At 38.2% G+C, this 26,903-nt stretch overlaps 1 protein-coding gene across 3 annotated transcripts in view; it reads right to left on the bottom strand.

Annotated features, from left to right (window-relative positions):
* Nucleotides 1–11,782: 11,782 nt before the first annotated feature.
* The window catches only part of TTK (TTK protein kinase), a 29,829-nt gene continuing 14,708 nt past the window's right edge, over nucleotides 11,783–26,903 (bottom strand). For 2 of the 3 annotated variants that reach the window (XM_088052941.1, XM_005518160.3), the window contains exons 7-23: nucleotides 25,932–26,040; nucleotides 25,736–25,811; nucleotides 25,557–25,654; nucleotides 24,934–25,033; nucleotides 24,111–24,231; nucleotides 22,510–22,691; nucleotides 22,249–22,388; nucleotides 20,649–20,775; nucleotides 19,493–19,585; nucleotides 17,692–17,849; nucleotides 17,459–17,610; nucleotides 16,159–16,283; nucleotides 15,764–15,844; nucleotides 14,350–14,526; nucleotides 13,928–14,018; nucleotides 13,590–13,687; nucleotides 11,783–12,505 (exon numbers count right to left, since the gene is read on the bottom strand). In XM_088052941.1, the coding sequence (XP_087909067.1) occupies nucleotides 12,416–12,505; nucleotides 13,590–13,687; nucleotides 13,928–14,018; nucleotides 14,350–14,526; nucleotides 15,764–15,844; nucleotides 16,159–16,283; nucleotides 17,459–17,610; nucleotides 17,692–17,849; nucleotides 19,493–19,585; nucleotides 20,649–20,775; nucleotides 22,249–22,388; nucleotides 22,510–22,691; nucleotides 24,111–24,231; nucleotides 24,934–25,033; nucleotides 25,557–25,654; nucleotides 25,736–25,811; nucleotides 25,932–26,040 (2,018 nt within the window). In that variant the 3' untranslated portion in view covers nucleotides 11,783–12,415. The remainder of the gene's footprint in view (nucleotides 12,506–13,589; nucleotides 13,688–13,927; nucleotides 14,019–14,349; nucleotides 14,527–15,763; nucleotides 15,845–16,158; nucleotides 16,284–17,458; nucleotides 17,611–17,691; nucleotides 17,850–19,492; nucleotides 19,586–20,648; nucleotides 20,776–22,248; nucleotides 22,389–22,509; nucleotides 22,692–24,110; nucleotides 24,232–24,933; nucleotides 25,034–25,556; nucleotides 25,655–25,735; nucleotides 25,812–25,931; nucleotides 26,041–26,903) is intronic. The other variant, XM_088052942.1, reaches the window with a different exon arrangement.

Genomic DNA, 26,903 nt, shown 5'->3' on the forward strand with positions numbered 1-26,903 from the left:
TGTTTTTAACTTAAATAAATTTCTCTTTTCAATAAATTATTTGATTTATGAAAAAAAAAAATTAAAAAGGGAATTGGTTACAGCACTACCCTCATGATTTTTCCAAGGAGTAAGCTGAAAATAGAGATGTTGGATGCTCTTGAGCTTGATTCCCCTCACCAGACACGGTATTGCTGGCCTTCCTCTGGAAGTTGGCAGTAGATACCGAATTGCCTGACATCAGCCCCTACCAGTGTGACATCCAGCCACTTCTCAGTGCCAGCACAAGTGAAATACCCCATTTCCCACCTGCTGCTTCACTGGTGGCAAGGTACCAGTGGCTTCTTCCTCCTCATGACTGCTCTTCCCATACACTGTGCTCTTTGTCACATCACGAAGATGTAGGGGCACCACAGAGTCCAACAGCCACCCTTAAGACAGGGAAGACCTTGAGAAGCTGGAAAGGTAACAAAACCATCCTGACACCCAGGTCACATAATTTTCAAAAATCCTTAACTTTTAAGACCACACAGTAATCATGGCTGTACTTACTGCTCAGAGGTCACAGGCAAGTCATGCTACTGCTAGAGAGAACTTGAATCACGGGGAAAGGGCAAAACTTAACAGCTTTGTGTTTAGCTGATTTGCCTCAACTAAATGCTCTGCAGGCAGAGGTTCTGTTGGAAAAGCACTGAAAGTGCTGATCCAGGGCACACACATGCCCAGTTCACCATGGCCCTTTCCACGGAGCTATTCCCTAGCAGTCCCAGTCTGCCCTGGTGCCCAGGACAGCTTGGCGTTTTTCCCTGCTGAATTTTATGGGGTTCCTGTTTATCCATTCCTCTGGCCTGCCCGGGAAAAGCATCCCTGACCTCAAGCATTAATCACCTGCAAATCTGACGAGGGTGCATTGCACTGCCTCCTCCAGGCTATTGATGATGTAGAAAAGGACACACCCAACAAGCAACAAGTAGAGAACTGCAGGGGTCTGTAAAATGCAACTCATTAACCACTGCCCTCTGATCCCAGTCATCCAGCCAGTGTTTCACCCATCTTCTTCTAGCTGTCCAGCCACCCTTCCACCCAATCCCTAATATCCTGCCTTGGTTAAAAGGGTTTTATGGGAGGCAGTGCCAAAAGTCTTGCTAAAGTCAAGGGAAACATCATCTCTTGCTCACCCCTCCTTCCCAGATCCAGTCATTTCACCATAGAAGGCCATCAGATTAGTCAAGCATGATTTAATCTTGTGAGCAGCTGTGGAAAGAACTGACAATACAAGACTAAAACTACCTCAAACTGTATTGAGTAGAAAGAACATTCCTAGGTGCGTAGAGGAATCATGGCTGACCAGAGTCAAACAGAAGCAACTGTCCCAGAGGAGCAGGAATGAATACAAAGCTTCTTAAAGCAGTGAACTAAATTCAGAAACGGCTTAACTAATTTAGTCCTCTGAATCAGCTGCTTTTGAACATTACTATGCAAAAGTATCCAAGCAACTGTTAAAAACCTGGAAAAGATTTAACTCTCAAAAGAGTTAATTAAAGAACCTGATTATAATACCTGTGAGTCACTGAAGGAGTGCATGGGCAATGCACTCCTAAAACACCAGCAGGACATGGGGCTTCTAGCACGCGGGCCAAGCACAAACAGACCCCAAGCAAGCAGGATGTTTGAGCAGGAACCACAGGTTTGATCACAGCCTATAGTCACAGCAAATTTTAGACTCACTGCTGGGGGACCAATGTTTGACTCCAGACAAAAAACATTTCCCATGCCTGTCCTCAAGAAACATGCCTTTCAGACACGGTCAAAAAGCTCTGTGTGCTTTAAGTCAATGTAGGCAACCCACAAATCAAATGCCAACCTAGGAGATATTTGGTGAGTGCAGAGATTTTTCCCTGAGGATCCATCAGAAGTGAGTTAAACTATAGTGCAGAGCCAGTGGCATGTCAGTATTGCACAGCTCAGCCAACCTTTACAGGAGCTGTAACTCAACACAAACCCTGCCAAAGAAAGGGAGAGCTATGAATACAAAAGATTGTTCATAATCTCTTAGTGGCAGATGAGGAAGCTGTCTGTACAGGTAGATATGTTTTTAAAGGCACCTAGACGCTGACTAATAAAATGATTTTTTATAGAGAGATCTAAGCTAAAAGACATTTCATATTCACTTGGAGGTAGAGTGAGGACACTGTCAACACCTGCCAGTTGCATGCCAAAAATACAGGCCCATGCAGAGAACAGGAGGGAATGCTGACATTGCCAGAGCAGCTCTTACACCAATGCCACTATCAATTTGACATTGACTGGACAATGACATATTGCTCTGTAGCATCATCACTGGTAACAAACCCCAGGACAGCATGAAAAGAAACCCTGCTCACTCCTGGCATTTTGTTCTGACTGTGACACTGGGATAGCTGCAGGAAACAAAGCTGCACTCTGGCTGCCACTGGTACACTCCTGGTTTGGATACAGTTACAGCTCACATTAAAAGCTTGCAGTCATTAACACAAGGACAAACAGTAAGCAGCAGTTACTTGTAACAGAAATACAATTCTAAGTTACTTGCAGAAATGAGACATAAAGCAATTAAAAGGCAATGTTTTGATCAAGGCAAATAGTTGAGTTCAGGATGTAGAAGATGTAGCAGAATACCCTTCTGCTGAGGAAATCTCTTCTGGTCCTTAGTGCTCATCAAGCACCAGTCCTGGCCCAACCTGAAATGCATTTCCCAGGGCAGGCCTGTGGCCACACCAAACCAGAAGCATGAGGAGAGCACTCATTTTTTGGCTTGCCTCAGACCAAGCTCCTCAGGCTTCTGATTCCTTTCTGACCATTCTGGCCAGCAGGTGACATCCATCTCTGCCACCCTGGGCAGCTGCACTGCCTGCAGGAAAGAGCTGCTCTCCAGAGACATAGAGGCTAAAACAGAGATTAAAATATCACCATATGCCATACCTTTTGGGAGGCTGGAAACCTCAAAAATAAAAAGTTCAAGACACAAACTAGAGAGAGACATTTCTCCTTACCAGATAGCTCCTAAATCTTTAAGTCCAAAAGCCAGGCAGCTTCATTTTGTTAAGCAAAGAGGATAGAAGGATTGCAAGACACTCTTTTAGAAATAACAGGTGATCACAGAGTCAAAGCGGCAGGACAAACAAATGCAGATTGAGGAATACAGCTTTTGATTTCTAAAAAACTCAAAAAAGTATAAATTCCATATATAACATTTCAGAACTGTATTTCAAAAAAAGCGGGGGGAGTTTTAGAACTTCTCAAAAAAATTTCATGATCTAAAAGGTAATCAAAACAAATAGGATATTCTCCTAGATAAAAAGAAACAGGGAAAATAAGGACAATATACACATAACTAAATTTACATATAGCCCCAAAAGAAATCTGCTCTCTGCCTCAGTTTTCAGTGAGGACCATGATGTCTCCTTGGAGCAAAGGCATGGTAGCCACTGAAACTGAGCATGGTGTCGCACAACTCCATTGTCCTGGAACTGGAAGAGCAGCTGTATTTGCACCCAAGGGAAGGTGCTGATCACCATCTCAGACACATCAATGCACACCTGCCCCAGGCCACTCTTTCCTTAGCATGCAGTACTGGCCAGAGACAAGCTCTGAGGCAGCATGGACCTTAATTCTAACCCCAACAAGCTGCTTTTCAGTAACTTTGAAAGGATTGGCATATGAAACTGCAGCTTAGGTAGACTCATTTTGAAGTGAATGTAACTTGGTTGAAGATCACCAAGACGAGTAAAAGGCAATAAATGTGCTGATCCATGCAAGACTAACTAGCCTGATCTCAAAAGTATGTCTTCATTTAAAATCATGTAACAATAACGTAGAAATTGACACAAAATACAGCTTGGGTATTAATCATAAATGAGACCCTACTAAATAGTTTCTTTCCTTATGACAGTCAGGAGATCAGGATCCATTGCAGAGGTATCTTCCCATGCATCTACCGGCATGACAGTTTACTAACTGAAATGGGAGAAAAGTAAACCATTAAGACAGATGACAACATACAGCATTAACATTTATGCTCATCATGTAACTTTGGATGTTATCCTGCTGGTCAAAAAGAAATTGGAAGCCTGAGTTGCTCAGTGCAAAGCAAGATCAATTCCAGTAGGCTGAAAAGAGGCTCTTGGAACACCTTCAAAGTTTAAGGATCACAGATAATTAATGACACCATCAATATTCTAATAAAATTTATTAGTACCTCTACCTTTATCATCCTCAATTCAGGATCAGTCATTTGGGTCTAGGTGGTAAGGGAAAAAGTCACAGTAACCTCAATCATACAAAGAGCAGGTTAAGTACCTAGAGCCAAAGCCAAAGCCTTTCACTGTGTGCTGTAAGTTAACCGTTGGAAGTGAAAAAGGAGGAAAGAAGAGCTCTGCATTAGTCATTTTTTTATTAGTTATGAAGCATAATTGCTTAAACCAAGAAAAATAATGCTGCCTAGGGATTGTACTTAGAAAAGTACTCCCTGAGAAGATAAATATTTCCTTCTAAAAAGGCACCTCGTGAGACTTCTGAAATTTTTTTCATTTTCTATGCATCTTGTGACCAACCAGGATGTGCAGAAGGGCAAAGAGTTTAGTAAGTAGGTCAGGAAAATGCTCTACAGAGAAGTCTGACTCACTAAGCCAAGAAGGAAGTCTGGGAGAAAGCAGGAGAGCAGACATCATCCCAGAGAGGCTTATAACAGCTCACAAGGCAGATAGAGTGAGGATATAGCACCTCCCGCTCTCTAGCTGGGCTTTTGTGCTTTGTTGTGTGTTTCATTTTTTTTAACTGGATCCATTCACACCAGAAACTACAGTAGGGTTTTCCTTTCAATAGAAGTGGATGCTTCATCTAGTCCTGCATTCGTGTCTTCATCTTTCCTTTATGCTTGGCCTGTCTTAGGGAAATACTTCATTATCAGGCTATGATGATCTAAGAGATGCTTAAGATAAAAATCAGTTAAACTCTGTGATACTGTATCTCAATATAGACTTCAAGTTATTTTCATAATTGCAAAATTGAGAGAAAGCTACACTATTTCAGTAAATAGAATGAGTAGGCCTCCACTTGTAGTAACTGTTTACTGTATTCAGACACAATGAATAAGCCTTTACAGAAAATGTGCTTGGCTGCAGCTTTGGATGAACAACTCATGCATTAGCAATGTTTATGGATTGACTCATTACACAGCCAGTCTTTCTGCATATCCCTTCTGAGAACATACAGGTTTTCAGACATAATCAAAAACAGCACGTCAGATATGTAGAAAAATTTATTTTTCACTCTCCCTGAACTCAAAAAATCCTTGGCCAGAGTTTGAAAGAACGAGATTTAATACTCCAAAACAGTGACAGACCACAAAGTGAACAGCAAATGCTCTGGGCTCCTTATTATCCAGCACTTATTCCAGATCCTGGAAGGACATAAAACTCCAGGACACAGAGGCCTTACGTTCAGAATTATGGCAGGAGTCTACCCAAATGATACTAGGCCCCTGTCTAAAGTGAAACCCAGAAGAATTTGAAAAGAACACTGTGAGCTCCTTGAACTAGCATTTCCTCATGAAACCACCACTGGAAAGGTTCCAGCTATTGCCTTGAAACAGGGTGTAAAGACATGCATATAGCAAAGTGTGAGGCAAGGTGCTGTGGGAAGACTGAGCACGCAGGGAACTCTGAAAAAGAAGGGCTAGCTAAACAAGTTTTGCAGGACCCACCCATGTACAAAAACCCACCAGTGTGCCAAAGTGGTTATTGAAACATCACGACCTGCACCGACCGAAGCTGCCGGCAGGAATTGCTACTGGTGTTATCAGCAGGCAGCGTGTGAAGTGGGAACTGGTGCCAACTAGGTCAGGACATGGTTACAAGCAGAGTCAAGAAGGCCACAGCATGTATACAGAACCTGAAAGTCAATCTGTGGGACCAAACTTCTGGCAAGCAGATCTGAACCCTGCTTGTACCACAAAGTGCTGCAGTTGACTACCCTTGCGCTACACTTTCTTGTAGCCTTGCACTAAAGCTGACACCCAGGCAACAGCCTGCCATGATCCCAGCTTCCAGGTGCCCTTCTGCAGTACAGTGTACGATCTCAGCAGGGAAGTTACAGCAAAGCTACAAAACCTGCCTGACTCCTTGAGGCAGTGGCTCAGTGGCAGGTGGGAAGCGAGATAAGGCGGCACAAACTCTGGCCAAGCCGCTGTTGGTACACAATGCCTGCTAAAACATGATTGCCTTCCGTTGACACTGATGGAGCAAATACATTCAAATGCTGCTTGTGAAAGGTGCCACACTGACAGGCACAGAGATGGAAATCAAGTATCTAGGACCCAAAGAAACCAAACCATTTATGGAATATTCCAATTATGGAATCTATTGTCAGGGGTCAGAGAACAAGGCAGTGTGGTCTGCTCAATTTTTTTATCATGAACCCTTTCAGCAAGGTAAGCGATTCCATTTCTGGCAAAACATCCTAGGCACTTGGGATCAGAGATATATATATGGGGAATTCCCAAGCCAGAGATTGCATCTCACCACTTACATACAGTGCCAAGGATCATCCTGACCTCCTTGAACATATCCAATCTCTTTGAACACTGGTATCTTTGGCTTCCACAATACTTCAGATGTACTTACATGTTGCATACTAAACCCTAGGATCTTCCTTTCATCCATTTCTAACAGTCTAACTGATCATTTCATCTACACAATGCTGATTCCTCCTATCCAGCAGCCAGCCAGAGTGAATTTCCTACGGAAGTCATACAGCTTTTAGTCTTGCATGGAAGTAATTTCCATCTCCTTGGATACCTGCAATGGTTATCTCCCTATTCTCTAGCTTTATCAAACCTTTTCAAGGACTGCAGACAGCATTCAAACCAAGTATGTTTACATAGCAGCACACCCAATTCTCGTGTTCTTCAATTATCTTCCTTTCTCAATAATTAATATTCTAATTGGTTCCCTTGGCACAAGGTTTGGGTAGACATTTTCAGGGAACTATGCATAATGCAGAACCATCCCCAAATACCACTCCACAACCCCTTGTGTTATATGCATGTTAGGGTATTTTTTTTCCCATGTGAATTCCTTCGTGCTCTGTCAACATAGGCTTGATTTACTACAGAAGGCATATTTGGTAGTCTAATTTACAAGCTTCAATATGCATGAAGACCAGTATCATATTCACTACCTTCCCCCTTTCTGTGTTCCTAAGGCTAATTTAAAAATCACACAGGACAACATTTCACACAGCTCTTACCAACTCCTTTAGACTCCAGCAGTCAAAGCCACTGGAGTCTGGAGAGCTTTATCAACTGCTCCAAAAAGCTGCCACTGGCACATCAATTTCAAGTAGTTCCTTGGGCTAGTATCTTCCAGTTTCTCAGCTCTGAACATCAATGCATGTGACTTGGCTTTTTTTTCCAGATAAAAAGCTAGAGCAGCAACAGGAGCATCCTCTAATCCATGGCAAACAGCAAACCAAAAGCCAAGGTCTCGTTGGAGCTTCATCTGCTGTCCCTAAAACCAATGCTTTGTTCATGTTTACATTGCTCAGCACTCATCACTGCAGTTAGGAAGTGTCTTCACCTTTGCAGTGCTGGACATCTGTTAAGTCCAAAGATGAGACTGAAAGAGATTTAGGCAGACACCTTTCACTCAAGTACCCAAGACCTGCCAAAGACTCAGAACTTCTCATTACTGAGGGACCTTCCTGAAATGTTGGTGAGTGCTTCCTGCTGGAGGACTCAGGACTCAGGAGTCCCTCCACCACACAGCAGCTGCTGCAGTTCCCCACCACTGTGGAGAGGGGCTTCACTGCCTTCTGTAGCACAGAACTATTTGTCACACTACATGAACATCCAAGCACATGTGGGTGACAAGTTTTATGCCTGGTAAGAGTATTTCAAAGGACAAATCCACTCTGCAATAGCAGCGAAGAGCTTTATGCCCCAATGAGTCACTGAACACAGGCAGCACTGTACAGATCTGTGGCACTGAACAGCTTTCTGCCAACCTCTAAGCAAACCAGACAAATATGAAGAGTTAAGACTCACAGAAATATTTTATCCATGACTTGGCAGTGCTAAGCTAACAGAATCATTTAAGACCTCTAAGATTTAGTCTATTCAAGACTACAAAAGAAGTAAGTACAAATCCAATTCATATTTCCTTAGATACAGTTACTTAAAAGACAATTAAAAATACAATTAGCAGTGACATAAAATAGGGGGAAAGTCAGAGACACAGAGCATGTAACAAAGAGGAATTCAAAGCATGCCTGCACTTAAAATAAGCATACACATTAAGTGGCTACAGAGACAACCCAGAGATCCTTACAACATATAAGGGATAAGACCAATGGACAGATGCTGTTTAAAACTGACCTATTTGTTGTATTTATTTAGGATTCAGAACTGTTCAGAACTGACCTATTCCTTGTTTATTCAGGGTTCAGAACAGTGGTACCACTATTCCACATCAAATTAGTCATATCTTTCATTGCAAAATCTGCTTGGATTTTAGCAATTCATCTGATTAGAGTCAGAATCTTCAAATTGCATCATTGTTTAGCTGTGAATATTCTACCTCCCAAGAGAAGGAATTGAGGTGAGGAGTCAGATTTTTATCTCAGGTTTCATTTCAGCAACTCCCATAAAAGTGTATGGACAGGCTGTATAAAGACTTCTTCTGTGTCCATATGGGCGTACACCTCTATGTCCTACAAGTAAATCACACTGCATTGCCTGCTCCATTATTTATGGCCTTTATCTCACAAGATTTATCTCTTAATTATTTTATGTGAAGCAGTAAGAAAACAAGGGCACACTGTACCAGCTCCCTGACAGACTGACAAGCCTTGTGCTCCAGGCAGGTGGGCACAGATAACAAAGTTGGGAGGAAATACATACAACAAGAAGGAAGGGAATACTCCCCTAATAGCAGTTTATACTTAGCTGAAACAGCAATGTTTTATCATTGCTTCTGAGAACTCTGCTTTGGGTGAGCAGCAAGGCAGTAAGAGTGTAAACCACCAGAAGAGAGAAGCAAGGAGTTGTCATATCTGGCACCTGAAAGGATTAGTCAGAGATACTTGCCAAGGAGTTCAGGGAGCAAGCTAGACTTCACATCTGGGCTAGAACTCAAGTTTTCTTCAACTGTTGAATTTTTAATTTGATACTTATCACCACTCCCAGAATTAGTTAAAACTGTTTAGCATGAGACCCTTATCAGATACTTAAAGAACAGAAATCCACAGGAGGGACCAGAATAGTGACAATTTTACAACTTACCTTCAGACTAACCCACACCCTCTGCTCTGCACTCTCTGCTGTTAGTGATTTTACTGTGTCCCTCCTGCACAGCTACATGTACAGCAGTAGCACCTTACAAGTGCCTTCCACAAAAATAGATGAAAAGGAGTTTAACTCCTCCAGTGTAATGGTGATGGATTTGTGGTAGATTTTTCTGGTTCCTTGGTTAAGTGTCCTTAGAGCAGAAGTACATGCAAGAAAACAGCCTCCTTTTCTTGTACTTGCCAAGGACTCAATTCTAGGTGCTGTCACATGAGCAGAGCCTTCAAAACTTAAACTCTATTTAGTGTTTGAATTCCAACTAACCTTACAGAGCAGAGTTCAAGCAGAGCCATAGAATCATAAAGTGTCCTGAGGTGGAAGGGACCCACAAGGATCATCAAGTCCAGCTCCTGACCCTACACAGAACAACCCAAGAGTCACATCATGTGCCGGAGAATATTGTCCAAACACTTCTTGAACTCTGTCAGGCTGGTGCTGTGGCCACTTCCCTGGGGAGCCTGTTCCTGTGCTCAACCACTCTCTGGGTGAAGAGCCTTTTCCTGATATCCAACCCACCCCAGCACAGCTTGCTGCCATTCCCTCAGCTCCCACCACTGGAGAGACCAGTGCCTGCCCCTCCACTTATCCTCAGGAGGGAGCTGGAGACTGAGTCATGCTATACTTCTTCATTATAAATGAAAAGGGAAGCAACCCTTCTGCAGTTAGGTTTCTTTTATAGTGTCAGCTGCTAAGCAGAGCTTTTGGACCACTTTTAGATTTAAAGGCTGTAAGTTCCCAAACCCATTTTTCCAAAAAGATTTACAACAGGGAACTTACTGAAGTGTTCTCATTTACCTCTGTACACTTCACATAGCTGTGGTATCTCACTGTTAGCTGATATAGTATTATACTGTACATGTATCCTGTAACAACTTACACAGAGACATACTCTGCTTTACCAGCCATCTTCTCTCTCCATTATATACAATGGCCTGAAATGCAGCCTTGCGGGTGATGGTAAAGCAGGATGGACATTCTGTAACTTTGAAAGGCTTCTAGCAGTTACCTGTTGCCCAGCATTTAAGATTGTTATTTTTTGTCCTTTAAAGCTAATCCCACAATATTTTGGTAATTCACAACCTGAGAAGAGAGACAGTTGTCTATAAGGCAGAAAAAAAAATCAGAATAAATTGAAGCCTGGTAAGTGGCAGCTGCCAAGGTAGACATACATCCTGCAGTGTGTCATTGAGGTGGAGAAAGAGTATAAAACAACTGCCCATCTGCAGTGGAAAAAGGTTGTTTAAAAGGGATAACTGATAATAACCCACTGCTTATCATCAGCCCTAGGGTACTTTCATAAACTCCCTCTCATGCCAGTTATATTTTCTGTGGGTTCTTCAGCAGTCATGGAATAAGAGAAAGGTTTGATAAACCATATACTACAAAAGAAAAATAGCTGTAGCTATTGTAGCACTGCTGTGCAGTAATGTAGCACTGCTTCTCAAAATTCAACACAAACTAAAGAAGCAAAACAGTAAAAGTTAAATGTAACATTAGAATAATTACAAAGAATTTTTTTCAAGATCTGTAATCTAGATGAGTACTTGGGAAACTTTTCAATTTATGAAAAGACATTCTTGCAGAAAGAAAGATTTTCTTCACAGGTTTTTCTCTAAAGAGGCTGATACGTTTTTTCCCCTGCTCCAGAGAAAGCTTAAGTATTTCAGTTCCCATACCATAGCAGTCTCTCAAACTTTAGAATATGAAATGTACAATTATTTTCTTCATTGGCTTCAACTTTGAAATTTTTAACATCTATATAACTAACTATAAACAAAAGCTGGAGTACAGTTAGCATATGTACTCCTTATGCCTGAAATACCACTAAACTTCTGCAGCTGCAGCACTAAGTCTTTAAAAAAATGAGCAAGAACAAGACCATTATGGGAAACAAACCTTTTTCACTAGAAATGTGGGACAACTACCCCCTTCCTGACAGATGACTAATTGAGATTCCACACCCCATTTCATATAATGACAATGAGCCAACACCTTAAGTTTATCAGTCCAGGTTTGCTCCTAGGAAGAAGTGCTGTTCTTGTGTGTGCTCCAACAGTGGGTGAGCATGCATTCTCTGCCCCTGCTTCAGCCCTCCTTATCAAGAACAGTTCCCACTCCTGATCACGCTTCCCTGTACCATGTAGAGAATCAAAGCTAACCCAAAACAAGGGAAAGCAGAACCAGAAATGTTTTCATATGCATCTCATGCAGAATATTTGCACCGGAAATATAATTCAGTTAAAACCTGACCAACCCAATAACAACCATGTAAAATCTACTTCTCTTACATTCACTGCACTTTAAAGAATGCTTAGTATGAATGTTTTTAAAAACTCAAGTTAGTAATTTATTATCATTGTGAATCCTGAAAGATTTTCTATTATTCTGAAATTTGAAAAGCAGACTACACTTACAATAGCATTTTTAATACAACAAGAGCCATTTTATTCATATAAGTTCATAACAGTACTGATGATTCCATCATAACACTTAACCACAGGAACAGCTCAAGAACTGGGTGACATTTTACATGCATCTGCCAATATTGTAACTGGTGGTTTATGCAGAATGTTCATGTCCTTGGTTATGGTCAAAACTGGACATGAGGTATTTGTTAGCAAAGGACAGAACAGCGTAACTCTCTGTTCCTGCCTTAGATGTTTCAAAAGGTATTTCATGTTCTCCACATACACCAATTGGCAATTTTCAATTGGCATTTTTTGCAGAACTTTTTTATATTAGCTTCTCATAAGATCTCATCTTAAAAGGTTTCATACAGGTTTTTGTACTCCAGACACTGTAGTGCTATTTAAGTAACACAGAGCATAATCACCAAGTAGCCATTGTTGCTACCCAAGCAGCAAGCAAGGAGTGAAAGAGTCCACAGTGAAAAGCATTCAATTAAATTCTTTTTAGTGACCTGCAAACATTATCAGAAGAACACAAAGAACATATAAAAATGCAAACTTTATGCTGAGTGTCCTTTTAAAAGCTAGCAGCACAAAATACCCTTTGAACACACCAGACATCTGTTGTCTCCTGAACAGCAGTACATCATTTTGTTGTCCGTGTTTTTTGACTCCCGGGTTTTGCAAATGCTGATACGTCCAGAGTTTTACCACTGTTGCACTGTTCATATAAAGTCTGAAAGTTAACAAACACACAGGGTATTCAGGTGAACATTGTACTACACATGGATTCAAACTATGTAACAAATATTACCACCTGAAATAAATTATCACATACTGAAATACTCCATACCAAAATTTTTCTGTCAAATCAAAAAATAAAAACACACTTAAGACAGCTTAGGTATACCAGCTGTAATGCAGTGCAGTACCCAGAAAATACATACACTGACTTCTCAGTGTGGGCAATTATAGAGCTTCAGAAATCAGGTGAGAACAAATGAGCTGCAGAGATCTAAAATCAAGTTCACCTATTAAATGTCTCCACTGTGGAAACACCAGCATCGAAGTTATTTGTGTAAGCCAGGCACGCAAGCTTTACATGAGATATTCAAACAGCCACATCATCATTTTGTTAGAAGAATTACTACTTTGTTCACCCTCATATTTAAAAAAGATTGAGTGCAACTGGAAGTGTAAGCATGAGCTCCTTTAGATTTAATACACACTGAATTTGCTTTCCTCCCCATGAAAGCAGCTTTGCATTCTCAAGGTCTCATGTATACTTTACCACCACCATTTCTTCTAAGACACAGGTAGAAAGAATAGAGTTGAAGATTTGTGAAGCTTCTCTTTCAGGCAATAAACAGAGAGGCTGCAATACTTCAACACACAGGAACTAATTTACACATAGCACTGCATTAACAGTTCAGCAACTTCCAGGAAGCAGGAACAGTTGCAGTCCAAAAGAATGCACATTTAACAGATCAATTTAGATAACTTCTCCATACTGAGAGCTCTTAAATTAGAAGACCCCTGCCTAAGGGCAGCTTAAAAGCAAAGCAGATCTACTGGGAGGTGGAAAGGAAAGAAGAAACTTAAACTAAAGATTACTGGCATAATTTTCAAGCCTTCCAGTTCAGAATAATGTGGACAGATTCTGCATCCTTGCAAATAAAAGCACTAAGTTATGCAATGTTTTTCCAGCTATGGCTGAAGATTTCATAAACATATTGTTCCAGCTTTCACTACCTAGCAGTATAACCTTTGTCTGCATGAGCATGTACTACTATACAAAATAGAGAAGACAATTTACTTACCCTCGCAGCTCTAGAAATAGAATTGGGAGAATTCAAGCCAACAAGCTGGCCAAGGATACGTTTCATTTCCTCTGTTGTTCCTTTAACATTTGGGACACCTGCAGTCAATTTATAGTTACGCTGAAACTGTATACATCATCAATGTAAAGATTTCCAGAGCAGTTCGGAAGAGGTTTAAGAATTAAAATATTGAAGTCTTTTCTAAAGCAGACTTAGGCACCAAACAAAACTGAGTCATGCCAACAAGCTCATAGCACATTTAAGAGTAAAGGCTTGTTTTTTTAAAGCAGTTAGTTACAAATACTATTTAATAAAAATATATTTTAAAATAAATGTACCTGTTTGACAATGACTTTGAATTTGAACATAGGGATGTACCAGCAACTCCGAAACAGAAATTCTTTCTTTAGGATTTCTTATTAAACAGCGCTGTAAATGATAAAAGAGGAAGAGTGTTTTGCCTATAAATTATGAATTGTCCTAGGAATTAACAGTATCTACTTTGGATGTTGAACCAAAGGACCCAAGTCAGACTGCTTTCACGATTTACTTACCTGGTGTTGAGCTGAAAAGAGACTTTAATTTGGAAACTACATGAAGCAGCTCAAACTTCATTCTTATTTTGGAATAAGACCTGTTACTACAAGTAGCAGTGAGCATCTACTTGTGGAAAAAAAACTCTCAAGCACAACACATTCAGTTTTAGAAAATATCTTTAAATAAAAAAATTACCATTATTTAAATCAAAAGGAACAGTTACCTTCAGGACATCTTGAAGATCCTTCTCAGCAATATCTGGAAACCCTATTTCATAACTTGGATCAACAATAGCATGCATTTTATTGATGTGACTTGTTATATGTTGAAACGGAGTCCTTCCATATGTCATACAGTACAAAATGCAGCCCAGAGACCACACATCGCTTTTGGGACTTATCTAATATAAAAGAAAAAAAAAATCAAAGATTACACTCAAATTGACTGAAGGGCCAGTTTCCTATCATGTAATTGTACAGTTCTCATTATATAATAATGAAAATTAAGAGAGCTTTTTAACTGTTACACAAAATCGCCAAGTCAGTGTGCCATTATCTACTAAGACAGTGATATGGCTTCCTTTCACTGATATTCCATAAGAAAACTATTCCTGAAAATCAACTTACTTGAAGAACTTAAAACAAAAAGTAGTCCTTAACAAGTCAAACTGCAGGATTCTAATTTCAGATTTTAAAATAAATGCAAGTAAAAGCATACTAAATTATCTAAATCCAGGAAACAGTAAGAGATCCCAGCTATGTCTCCGAAGTGGAAAGCCACAATTCAATTTCCCTGGGTTTAAAGGATTCCTTATTTCAACCACAATACCCAGGCTGTTCCTTGCAGGATAACTTTCCTGCTTCTCCTGTTTAAGCTGAAGCACTTGAAGAGAAGTACAGAGTGGGGGAGAGGAGGGAAGTGAAGAAAGATGTACACAGCAAACCTGACTCCCAGCACAGTGGTTAGATTTTTGCTTAGATGAGCTGAACAAGCCTGTGCTTAGCTTACTTAATTTAAAAGTACAAAATAAGATAAAAAATTAACATCCTTAAAAAAGGAATCTACTTATATTTTATTCTCTCTTTAGAAAGACAAGATTGTATTTCATTACAAAACAGTACTTCCATTCAACTGTTAAAAAGTAAAATCTTCATGTACATGCAAGTACATATGGATTTTAAATACTTTTTCACCAAACCATGTACCCCTCAGTTGAAGTTTGACTGCTAGTGTGAAAATGCTTTTCTTCAGTACTTTTCTCATCATTCACATTCCATTGCCCTGGTGATGTTACAAATTTTTCCACAATATACAATACTCTGTAGCATAGAAAAATTAATGGGATACACTGAACTCATACATGTGGCCCTAAAATGTCCAAGCCTGTACTTGTTTTACTTTCAATTTTACTCATTCATTGAGCACTTGCATTTTTCTAAACACCATTTGCCAAATGCTTATTTGGTAGTTAGAGAGATTAGGCTTAGCCTTCCAACTCTTCACACCATCACTATGGCACAGTAAATTTTCTTATGATCGAGATCCAGTGGAAGATTAAAAAAAAACCAAACAAACAAATCTGAAGATATGTGATTGAACAGGGAATGAAGGAGATAGGAGGAAAAAGACCACACTACCTTAGAACGAGGCTTGCCATTTTCTCCATAGGAAGACCTATCTTCTATTGCTTCAGGTGGCATATAGTTCATTGTGCCAGCCTAGCCATAAAAATGAGAAAATATTCCTTTAAGTAAAGCATGCATTAAATTTAATTAACTTAATAAAAACTTAGACTTCTGTCCCAAAACACTGAAAAGCATCTTTAAAGTTTATTTGTATTAAGACTGAAGTCCATTATTATTTTGTTCATTAAAAACATGTAAAAATCAATACACATGAGTATTCATATACACATATAAAACCATTTGCCATAAAATTTCAATAGTAATTGAGGTTATTACAATCAAAATTATCAGCAGGTACTATAGCATTTCACAGAAAAATGGACATGCATTTTCCAGAAGAATTTCACCTGAGAATCTTTAATGATGCTTGTCACATCTGGCTGCATTTGGTTTGCAATGCCAAAGTCAATTAGTTTTAACATTCCATCAACTATCAGAAAGTTTGCTGGTTTCAGATCACTGTGAATAATGCCTGTAAAGGGAGTTCAAGTAAATCCAAATTACTACCATATGGTTTAGCATTACTCAATTCCCATAACCCTTGCACAAAGAGAAGGTGCAGATTGGCTTTATCTGAGTCTCTGCAGATTTCCTAAGTGTTTCCATTTTTTTTAAAAAATTAAGACTTGCCTAAATTTACAGGTAGAATTAATACTTATTCAAACCTGCAGGTACCCCAGAACAGCTCCAAGCAACTGGAGTTGCAGAGTTTGTCTCAGTTTGGGACAGACCCTCCAGCTCTGTGTGCACATGGCCATACTGAACTGCTGCTCTGGAGCAATTCAGTGGCCTGCCCATACCTGTAGTTCTCTCTTTAATTACCTAAGTAGGTAGGTCAAATAAAATAATTATATTACTTAGCCTGATTAAAGGTACCATTCACTGAGTACTTCCCACAAACTCTACTTGAACAGTTTAATATGAATTTTAGTTATTATCTACATAATCAACCAATCTATCTTGATATTTTACAAAAATCAATGTCTTTCTTAAAAATGTCACGTGTATGTATGTACATATGTACCCTGAATTTCAGTAGGTTTTGCTGTTTGCTATAGTATTGAATGTTCTAGTCCTGAAAATAGGTGATGCTTTCTGCTATATGTACTAGTCTTCATTTCATTATTATATAGGAAAAGATGCAAGCCAACCCTCTCCTTTATACTATACAAACAAAATATAGATGCATACACTTTGATTATTTAGGTAAGGATGAGAAGAAGGCCTGAAGAACTCTAGGAAGAAGCTGAAACACTTTGTTGAAGTAAAGATGGCAGAGCTGTCATTAATGTCAAAGCTACTTCTGAAGAGACTGAGTGGCAAAAATTTAAGTCTAACAGAGAACAAGTGGAATTGGGAGTATACGATGTAGTCTAAAACAAAAAATATTTGCTGGCTGTTGAAAGAAAACAGACTTAGCTAACTCAAGAAAGATCTCTCAAATATCACTGTTTATGTAATGCTATCTCTGGATCAAGATTTACCTTATTTTTTTGCTTGACTTTTTTTTTAAATACAGTAAATACCCATCTTTGAAAATCACTAAGATTACAGCAACACTAAAAGCTATACCACCTCCAAAATTAAACCAGATCTATATAATCTGCTATATATCCTATACAAATACCTAGAATTATTTAAGAATACCATGTTCATGGATTGTGTGAACAGCTTCCAGCATATTTTTCCAATAGCTCTTTCGTTCCAACGGATCAATCTTCTTTTTCTTTTTAAGCCAGCTATTGAGATCAATATTTCCACACTCCATTATCATGTAGATATGTTGATCAGTAATTTCACTAAAAATAAAATATGTATGTTAAAAGTGAAGGAAATCTCTTTTTATAGAGAAATACTGATTAAAGTTAGTATTTACTTACTAGCCATAAAGGCAGATGATCTTATCACTATGTTGCTGCAGTTTACTCAAATGAGCAATTTCATTCTTATAGCTCTCAACAGTCTGTTGATCAGCTTCCTCTAGATTCACATATTTGACAGCATACAGCTGCTTCTTGTCATTCAGTACTTGAAACACCTGCAAAACATCAGTTAATAACTTCATTCATCCCTAGTTCTGATTGACTATGGTCCTTCTCAACACAGCCAGAATACCAAAGAAGTCAACCTTTTCAAAAGGAAGAAACAATACAAAGGAATTCATACAAGTCAGCATGAAAAAAATCAAGACAATTTACAACAGAAACCCTCTATCAGAAGCTATCTTGGTGCCACATTGTATTTCACCAGGTGCACTACATCATGAGTCTGCAGTGTTCCCAAGATAAAGATTGCATATACACTATAGGAAAATAGGAAATAACACTCCCAGAGATACAGGTTTGATCTGCCCTCACACATTCACTTGGTCACACCAAAATCATTTGGAGGCTAGATCACATGGAACATTAGAAGAGGTTGAGAGCACAGATTCATTCAGTCTTGAGAAGGCTGCAGGAAATCCTACTGCTGTCTTCAGCTATTTAAAGGGAAGCTATGGCAGACTCCTCTTGAACCATCAAAGTATGAGATGCAACAGACATAGCTAACAAGGAAAATTACCATCAGATATTTTGATTTTTTCACTGTCATATAGTCCAACAGGAAAACTGCTTGTCCAGATAGACTATGAAATCTCCATCCTTAGCAATATTTAAACACAAAAACCCATACATAACATGCTCTATTTTGGCCTTTTTTTAAGCAGACTGAGAAAATGACAGAGTCCCTGCCATCCTATCTCATTCTACAACCATACACTGGCAACACAGGGAGCTCTTCTTTCCAGAGTTCCCTGCTAACAGGAAGCTGGCTAATGTTAGTCCAATAGACAAAAAGGATCTGAAGGAAGACCCAGGAAACTACAAACCTGTTAGCCTAACCTCAGTTACTGGAAAAATTAGAGAGAACATCCTACTAGGTACTACTGAAATGCAATGATCAGACACAATTGGATTCACAAAGGGAAAGACTTCTACAAGTAATAAGTTAAATTAACTATCCTTAGGACACATCCTCCCAGAAGCTACACTAAAACACATGGAGAACACTAAGGTGATTTGAGACAGCCAGCACGCTTCACCACATGCAGGTCTGTCTAACCAACCTTCTGTGAGGAAGGGACACACATGTCATCTACCTGCTTTGACATAGTTCCCCACAACACCCAGCTGAACTGTTTATGCTGTTATGAAAGGAAGGAAATATAACAAACACAAGAGATTTTGCCAATATTGTTTCCCAAGCTCCCATGACCCCAGATTTCCATGTAAAAAGCAGCTCACTCACCACTTCAGACATAGCTACAACTCATCACACAGGTTACAGGTCTGTCATCTTCAGGCTCTCAATCAACTTTACAAATTACCCATTTCCCAACAGTATAATCACACTGCTCTAAACAACAGCCTCTCACATTAGGATGTACACAATGCAGCACACATCTTATAACAGAAGAGCTGATTCTACCAGGAATTTTAATGCTTACTCTACCACAGAAATTATCTTCAAGAGCAAAAAGTGTAAGCATAGCACTAAACCAGCAAAGTTCTAGAGTCCCTTGGTCAAACATTGTGTACATGTTAACACGAGACACTCATTAGATGATTTCAACATGTATTTACAATAGAACTACTACTCTGTAAATGAGTGACTGCCTAAAAGGATAAAGGAGCACCTTACCTTACTTGAACCTCCACTACCTATTTGCTTTAACACTGTATAAACTCTTCCATTGATGGCAAGGCATTCATGTGGAGGTATAGAAGCTGGCACCTGTGAACACACAGAAAAGGTTAAGAAATAAATATTGGTACATGCAACAGAACTTGAGAGCTCTCCTTTTTATTACGTTAAAATTCTTTAAGTTGTCTTGTTCATCCTGAAGATAAAGTTGTTTAGAAGCAGTAAAGAAACTTCAAATGAATGCTAGATCCCCATATACTGATCATCATTTGGCATGTGACATCACTGAACTCTTGTAAAAGGTGCCAATGCTCTTCTTACTGGAAACCAAGGAAAGGATGTTTTTTAATAAGGCTTCCTAGCTCACTAGAGACACCTCCCTCTTTACATATAACGTCACAAACTACATTATCCAAGAGACTTTCAGTCCCAGCATAAAACTTAAAAGCTGCACTGAAATCATCTACCATTTTATTTGAAGCTAATTACTAACTAGAAGATTACAGTAATGTGAAGTTGAAACAGCCTGCATTGCCCATATCTGCTACACCAAGCCACAGAAAGGCCTCAAGTTTGATTTATTAATACTTATCCTCTAGTAGGAAGCTTAAACCTATCCCCCACTTTTATCTACAGTTGGGAAGGTCCCTACCTGAATGCGCAAGACATCTAAGGTAACCCATTTTTACATTATGTCAGGCCACAACAAATATATCAAAATTTGTGAAATCTAACAAAAATGGAGGAGAAATGCAATCTTTCACCTCCCTCAAACTCACGGTTTTCTACAAACACTGCTTCTCTTTATTGGTACTGTAGTGGGTAGTACCACTGTAAAAGCACTGCAGAACAACACAGGCTCTAGTTCTTTCCTCTGCCATTAAGTAGGGATCTGAAAAGGCTTAGGTTGAAGACAAAGGCTCCAGCATTTTGACAAAATTGAACTGATTTTTCAATACCTGACTTATGTCATCTAAATTCAGACATACACATGAAAAAAAGTTATTTTGGGAATAATAGACTACTTTCCATTACTCATACAGAAAGATGAACAGTAACTTCAGATTAAAAGAAAATATATACACACATTTATTTTACCTAAAGTAGTCCCCAGTGAAAATATGTGCTGAAAAAAATGGTAGAAAATTGTTACCTGCAAGCCAACTTGATTTTGAAATGGAGTTGCTGGAGTATGTGGTAAATAATAAGGGAACTGGCTGTAAGGAGTAGAAATTTGACATCCTGGTAGAAATCTGTCCTTTACAACAGGTGTGCTGAAACTAACAAAAAATATGAACAATATATGCATTAGTTGTATTTTCTCAAGATAATTTTAACAACAAAGTTGAAATCTTCAGTGTTTCTTCAAAGTTAAACCCTATTGACTAGCAAGAGCCCAAGCCTCCACTTCATTCAATAATTATCATTATTAAAGCCACTTCAACTTCTTCACTGAGAAGTCCTTTTAGAAATACACTGAAACTATAACATACTTAGCAAATACTTTTAAAAACACAAACTCACTATCTTCAGACAATAGCTGGCACTTCCCAGCAACTGAAAAGTGGAAGAACTACAAAGCTAGAAGAACTGACTATAAGTTTGAGCCAGTTACTCTTCTCTATCTTATTGTTATTTATTCAAAACCTTTTTAGATTTTCCTGTTTTTCAAAGTAAGCATATTGAGACAGACAACTTCAAAAGCCCTCACTCACTATTGCCTTGAGAGCTTTAGCTACACTGCGTATGAACAGAAGGATCATGGATTTAAGAAAACTAAAAGTTGCAAAAGATCCTATGATTATTTTAATTTGTTCTCCTGATGTGTCTACCATCCATTTAGTTATATTTCTGAATATATTTTATTTTTCCCCACCGTATTTACAGAAATTAATGCCAAGATCAGAACTGGAAAAGAATATATATATAATTAGGATTTATTTGGCAGAGTAAAATCACAGAAGTTAAAAAAAGAACAAAACCAGTCTAAAGCATGGTTTTCTTTGAATACAGAAACATTCAGCAATTCTGCATATTTACCATGTACATACGAACTAAGTAAAGATAATTTAATCAATGACTATTATCAAGTTCCTTCATGAAATTATATGGTTCATGCCCTATATATATATATATGTATGTAATCTCTACAGCTGTAGAGACAGAGGTCCTACCAACAGGAACAGTGCTTACTCAGCATACAACCTTGACCTATATGATTCATCCTAGAGACCTGTGAAAACAGTAAGTAATCCTCTAATTAGAAAGATTTGCCAACACAGGCATAGGGGTTTATGCCTGATTTAAGGTAACATGGATAAACAAATGCTATTATTTCCTAACATAAGTGCTTAATTCTGCAAGCCTCTGGATTTCTTGAGGTACTTTTAAAAAGCTCCAGACACTGGCATCATGGGAAATAAACTGATATATAGTTATCAATCTAAAAAGCCTGCCAGCCACATAAAAAAAGTTATCATAAACAGAAAGTGTCATGTAGCAGGGATCACTGAAAAAGGTAAATGCTCCACTAAGGAATTATTGATTTGATGGTACACATTCAAATGCTGAAAAGCTGCCCAAAAAAGCTGATCAAAAAGGCTGCCCAATCTTTAAATACAATCTGAATCTCTAAGTCAGGCACTTTACAGAAGCACTTGGAATGCTGGCTATCTGAACAGAAAAATTTAAGAAACCCTGTAAAAATCTCTAAGTCTTTCCAGAGATCAACTACTGTCTTACAATAGGCTTACCAGGCCATATAATCATTAGATGTGGTGCTTGGTGTTCCATAAACGTGTGATGGGTCACTTCTCTTAGAAATAGCATCTGGTGGTGATAATCGTCTTGAAACAGGATGACCACCAGACTGTTGAAGGTTTGTTTGTTTTCCCTACAAAGGGCAAAGCAAGATATTATATATCATACAAGGAGCTGCAATTAAGAACACAAATAATGTCTTCAATGTGAGAAGGCTGCTGCTAGCACACATGCAGTACATATTTTTACTTTACCTCTCCATAGCAGCTTTTCTGTGACACTTCTTGAGTTGGCATTTTTTTTCTGGCATTAACACAGTTTAGTTTAATCTGTTCCAACTGCTTTCTATAGCTTTCACCAAAACTAGACTGTTGCTGTTGACTTTCCAGTCTCCTGGGCTCTGGTGTCTTCAGCTCCAGATGCAGAGCTTTATTTTCTGGGAAAAAAAAAAAAAACCAAAACAAAACAAAAAAAAAACCAAAAAAAAACAAAAAAAAACCCAAAAACCAAAAACCACAGATTATTAAAATGATTCAATATTGAACACTTGAAGTTTCTAGAATAATTTAACCTCATTTTCTAGATCAGACTAAACAAACAGATGATTTACTGGAATTAGGCCTTAAAAGACATTCATGAAGTCCATAGGCTCTGTGCTCAATTCAGCGTAGTAAAATGGCAACTTTCTTCAAAACCTTAGGATAGTTCTAAAACAGTAGCAGAGATGCAACTGTTTAGTTCACCAACATATGCAATAGCTCATAAATTGTACTACAACATCCCAGCATATTGAGCACATTTAAGATAAGCACTGAAGATAAGCTTATTACCATACTCCAAATCAGAAGTCTGTTGTCTGTAACAATAGGCAACCTATAACCCAGTGTAATGACTGAAGTCAGAGGTCTAAAGGAACTTGGCACTCTGTCTCCTGGTTCCTTTTGCATAGGTAGTACAAGAGTGAAATGGTGCGATGTGACTGTGCAGGCTGCATACAGCACAGCTTAACAGTTGCTCCTTTACAGCCTTGAAAGGTTTTGTTTTTAAATTACTGGAAAGCAGCATCCCATGCTGAGCAGCTTAATGCAATTCAGCTGCTGAAGGACTGAATTACCTCAGCCAGCATCTCACCTGGAAACGTGAATGAAGCACAAACAAGAAAAGTATGACCTGAAACCCAAACTGTTCCCTGGGCAAGTCAGTGGGAAAAGATCACTGCGGGGCTAAGGGGACACCAAAGATGAAAAATCACCACTTTTCAACTGAAATGTTTCCTTCCTACAATACATATGTACTTATACAATCCTAAATGCAACTCTTGCAATATTAGACACTTTCTTCTAATTTTTTCAGCAGGATGAGAATGCCACTTAGCGAACCATCTTTCTGATGAAACACTGAAGTAGCAAGTAACCATAGGAGGTTAGTACATGTACTCCATATTTCATGGCAGTTGGTAAATAATTAGTAGCAAGATTCTACTAGATTTTACTAGGCCTGAAATCCTTGCTATAAATCCAAATTGGTTACATTTTCCAGAAAAACACAACATAACAATCTCATGTCACCCCTTTCTAGCTGACTTAACACAACAGTCAAAATCCATGTATTGATAATCTAATATCTAATGAAGTATTTATTTCTGAAATACAACAAAACTGGCTGTTTTTAAAAGAACTTTAAGAATCAAATAATCATTCTCCAAAGGTATATAATAAATATGTTAATACTGCAATAACCTCCGCTTTTTGAAAAACATTTTATTTAGCAATGCATTCTTAAAAAATAATACAGAACAGCACATTTTCAATGCTTATTCTATTTCAAACTACTCAGATCTGACATTAATAGTTACCTTTTTTTGTCACAAGACTTCCATCCACTTTGGTTTTGAGAGTTACACTTGAATTGGTAGCTGTTTCTGAGCTGCCTTCATCCAACATCTGCAACTGTAAAGTTGTTTTTTCTTGTAAGGACTAAAGAACATAAAAAGCATCTTAAAAAAGAATCAAAGGAAAACTCAAAAGTAGTATTCCAAAGACATTTCCTTAATGTAATTAAATAGTAGGTGCACCACAAAGCACTTCAGGGAACTGTGCAGATTACTGATGCTATTTTTTAAATATATCAACATTCTGAATTTCCATAATCCAGTTTCTATAATAAAAGCCTAAATGCTTTCTATTCTAGAATTTTCTTTCAGGGGATGGGGATATGGGACATGAAAATGTAAGACATAGTAATGTAAAACATTTGCTTTTTGATGAAAACAAACCTCTATCAAAAGCTGTAATTTATGGCTCCACAGAGCACTTTAACTTAGTTGAATGGACTTCATTAAGTAGGGTACTTCTAACGGTAAAATTCATGACTACAGCTGAAAGAGGTCCTGTAGTCAAGTTGAAATGTGTTTATCACCTCTTCATAAATCATATTCCTAACACCACTCCCATTGCTTCCATCCCAGGTACTGTTCAGATAAAGCTCTTTTTAAATGCCCTATTATGCATAACAATTTTCACGTTTAAAAGCCACAATGAATGTTTCTATCCACAAATGATTACTTCAAGGGAAACCCTACATTATTTCTCTATGGATTGAAAAAGTTATTATATTTCTTACTAATATCATAGGATAGATTGAGTTCCTTTCATGTATTTAAAAAATATTTAAGTTACCTGCAAATCTCCCAGGCTGTACGAATCATGCCCACAAGGTTTCACTTCTGATGGTGGAAAAGGTGCAACAAAGGCTGTTTGTTTGGAGCTGGACGTTTGCCTGTTGAAGTAACATTACGTCACATGCCAGCCCAGTATGACAACAGCCTTTTTTGTGAATGAGGTGAAAAAAGTAGTTGTGTGAAGACTTTTGGCTACAAGCTTTAAATTTACAGAAAAGCAGGTCCACTTGGACAGCAGAGTGAGAAACAATACAAAGAAGTCCTACAAAATGAGGATTTAAAAATATTTTGAAAGTTACAAGACCGTCTTATCTCTTATTTTAAAAATTAACTACATAAAGGTATTTTGAACTAAATTTATTTCCACCTTAATTTCAGTTTCTTTTTTTTAGCTTACTGATTAGCCAGAACATGCTTTCTCCATCTTTACATGCTTTCATACAAAGAATCTACATAGCAAGATCAGAAGTAGGTTACTGCAGTACTCGTTGCAATTATAACTACTATTGGTCTCTATCCTTCAGGTCAAATTTAACATTAACATCTGACATTCCCACTATCCAATAAAAGTACCATTGAAAAGGTGTATTACAATCTGTTGTGCTTGTAGGTAAACCATACCTTTTCATAACACTAGCCTTGAGTGGGACATCTGAATCCTCCATGTCATCACCATCATCAGATACTAGGGTAACAGGAATCCTCCCAAATGGGCAAATCTTAGAGTAAATTCAAAGTTATCAGGTGTGTAAAGCAGAATAAATAGTTTAAGATTTTAAACAAAATGTTACATGTTTTACCTGGTTAGATTTGTTTAGTGGTCTCAATGGATTGTGGAAATTAACTAGGGTACCCGGTTCCTGTGACTTCTCTTCCCTAAAAGAAAAAACAAACTCAAACAAACCCACAAAACAAAACACACAACACTGAAGTATATGTGTTTGGTTTTGGTTTAAATGATGTTATAAGACATTAAATGAGAAATTAAGACATTACCTAAATAAGGATCTGGTAACAGTAGTAGAATTCTCACTAGAATCATTCTTTTTTAAGCTTCTGTGATTTCCACCTGTATTCTGAAGTCCAGACTCCTGTGTACTTGATACTGTAGGGAAAATAGTTAGAATCATTCAGATCACACCAGGAAAATTCAACTAAATTATTCTAAGCAGTTAATTGGGATAAATCAAACCAGTTGATTTCACTGATAGCATATTTGAGAGTGGTCACATAAGCTGGGCAAGGTCAGGGAGTATCAAGGCAGGCAACAGCAAACAGCCCATTCACCAGCCCTATCTTAATCCAGAAGAGAATCCTGCTTGATTATTGAAGCTTTAGCAGAAGTTTATGAAGTTGTATGTTAACCTTAATATAAAATGTCAAGTCAACATAATTAACTTTGTGAAAGTATATATTTCAGGTATACTTTATGGTAAACACAACCATAAACAAACAAGTTATTTGAAAAGTCATTCTAGAACCTCAAACCCACAAATAAACAGTTCATAATAACAATGTCTACCATATAATTTTTCCCTAAAGGTGAAGGGAATGTCATTTCTCAGAGACAAAGAAATCACAAGAGCTCAGAATATACTAAAAACAATTTATTAACACCTTAATGACCACATATTCACATTACAACACAGTTTAATTCTTCATTCAGTACAAGCTATTTTAAGCACCTTCAGAAAAACAATAATCTCTTGAACTCAGCTATTTTCCTGACAAATCTGTTTTTAAAGCTTTAAATTAATATCTGGTTATTTTGATTAAGCAACAGGATTTTTTAAAAAAGACAGACACCAAAGAACATATTAAAAAAAATATAATCAAAGGCAACAGGAAGTGTTCAAAGCCAGATTGAATGGTACTTTGAGCAACCTGGTCTAGTGGAAGGTGCTCTTGCCCCATGGCAGGACGTTGGAACTAGATGATCCTCAACGTCCATTCCAACCCAAACCATTC

The sequence above is a fragment of the Pseudopodoces humilis genome, chromosome 3 (assembly GCF_049639895.1).
Source record: "Pseudopodoces humilis isolate 2021_Gansu_Grassland_sample_001 chromosome 3, ASM4963989v1, whole genome shotgun sequence".
Classification (NCBI taxonomy): Eukaryota; Metazoa; Chordata; class Aves; order Passeriformes; family Paridae; genus Pseudopodoces; species Pseudopodoces humilis.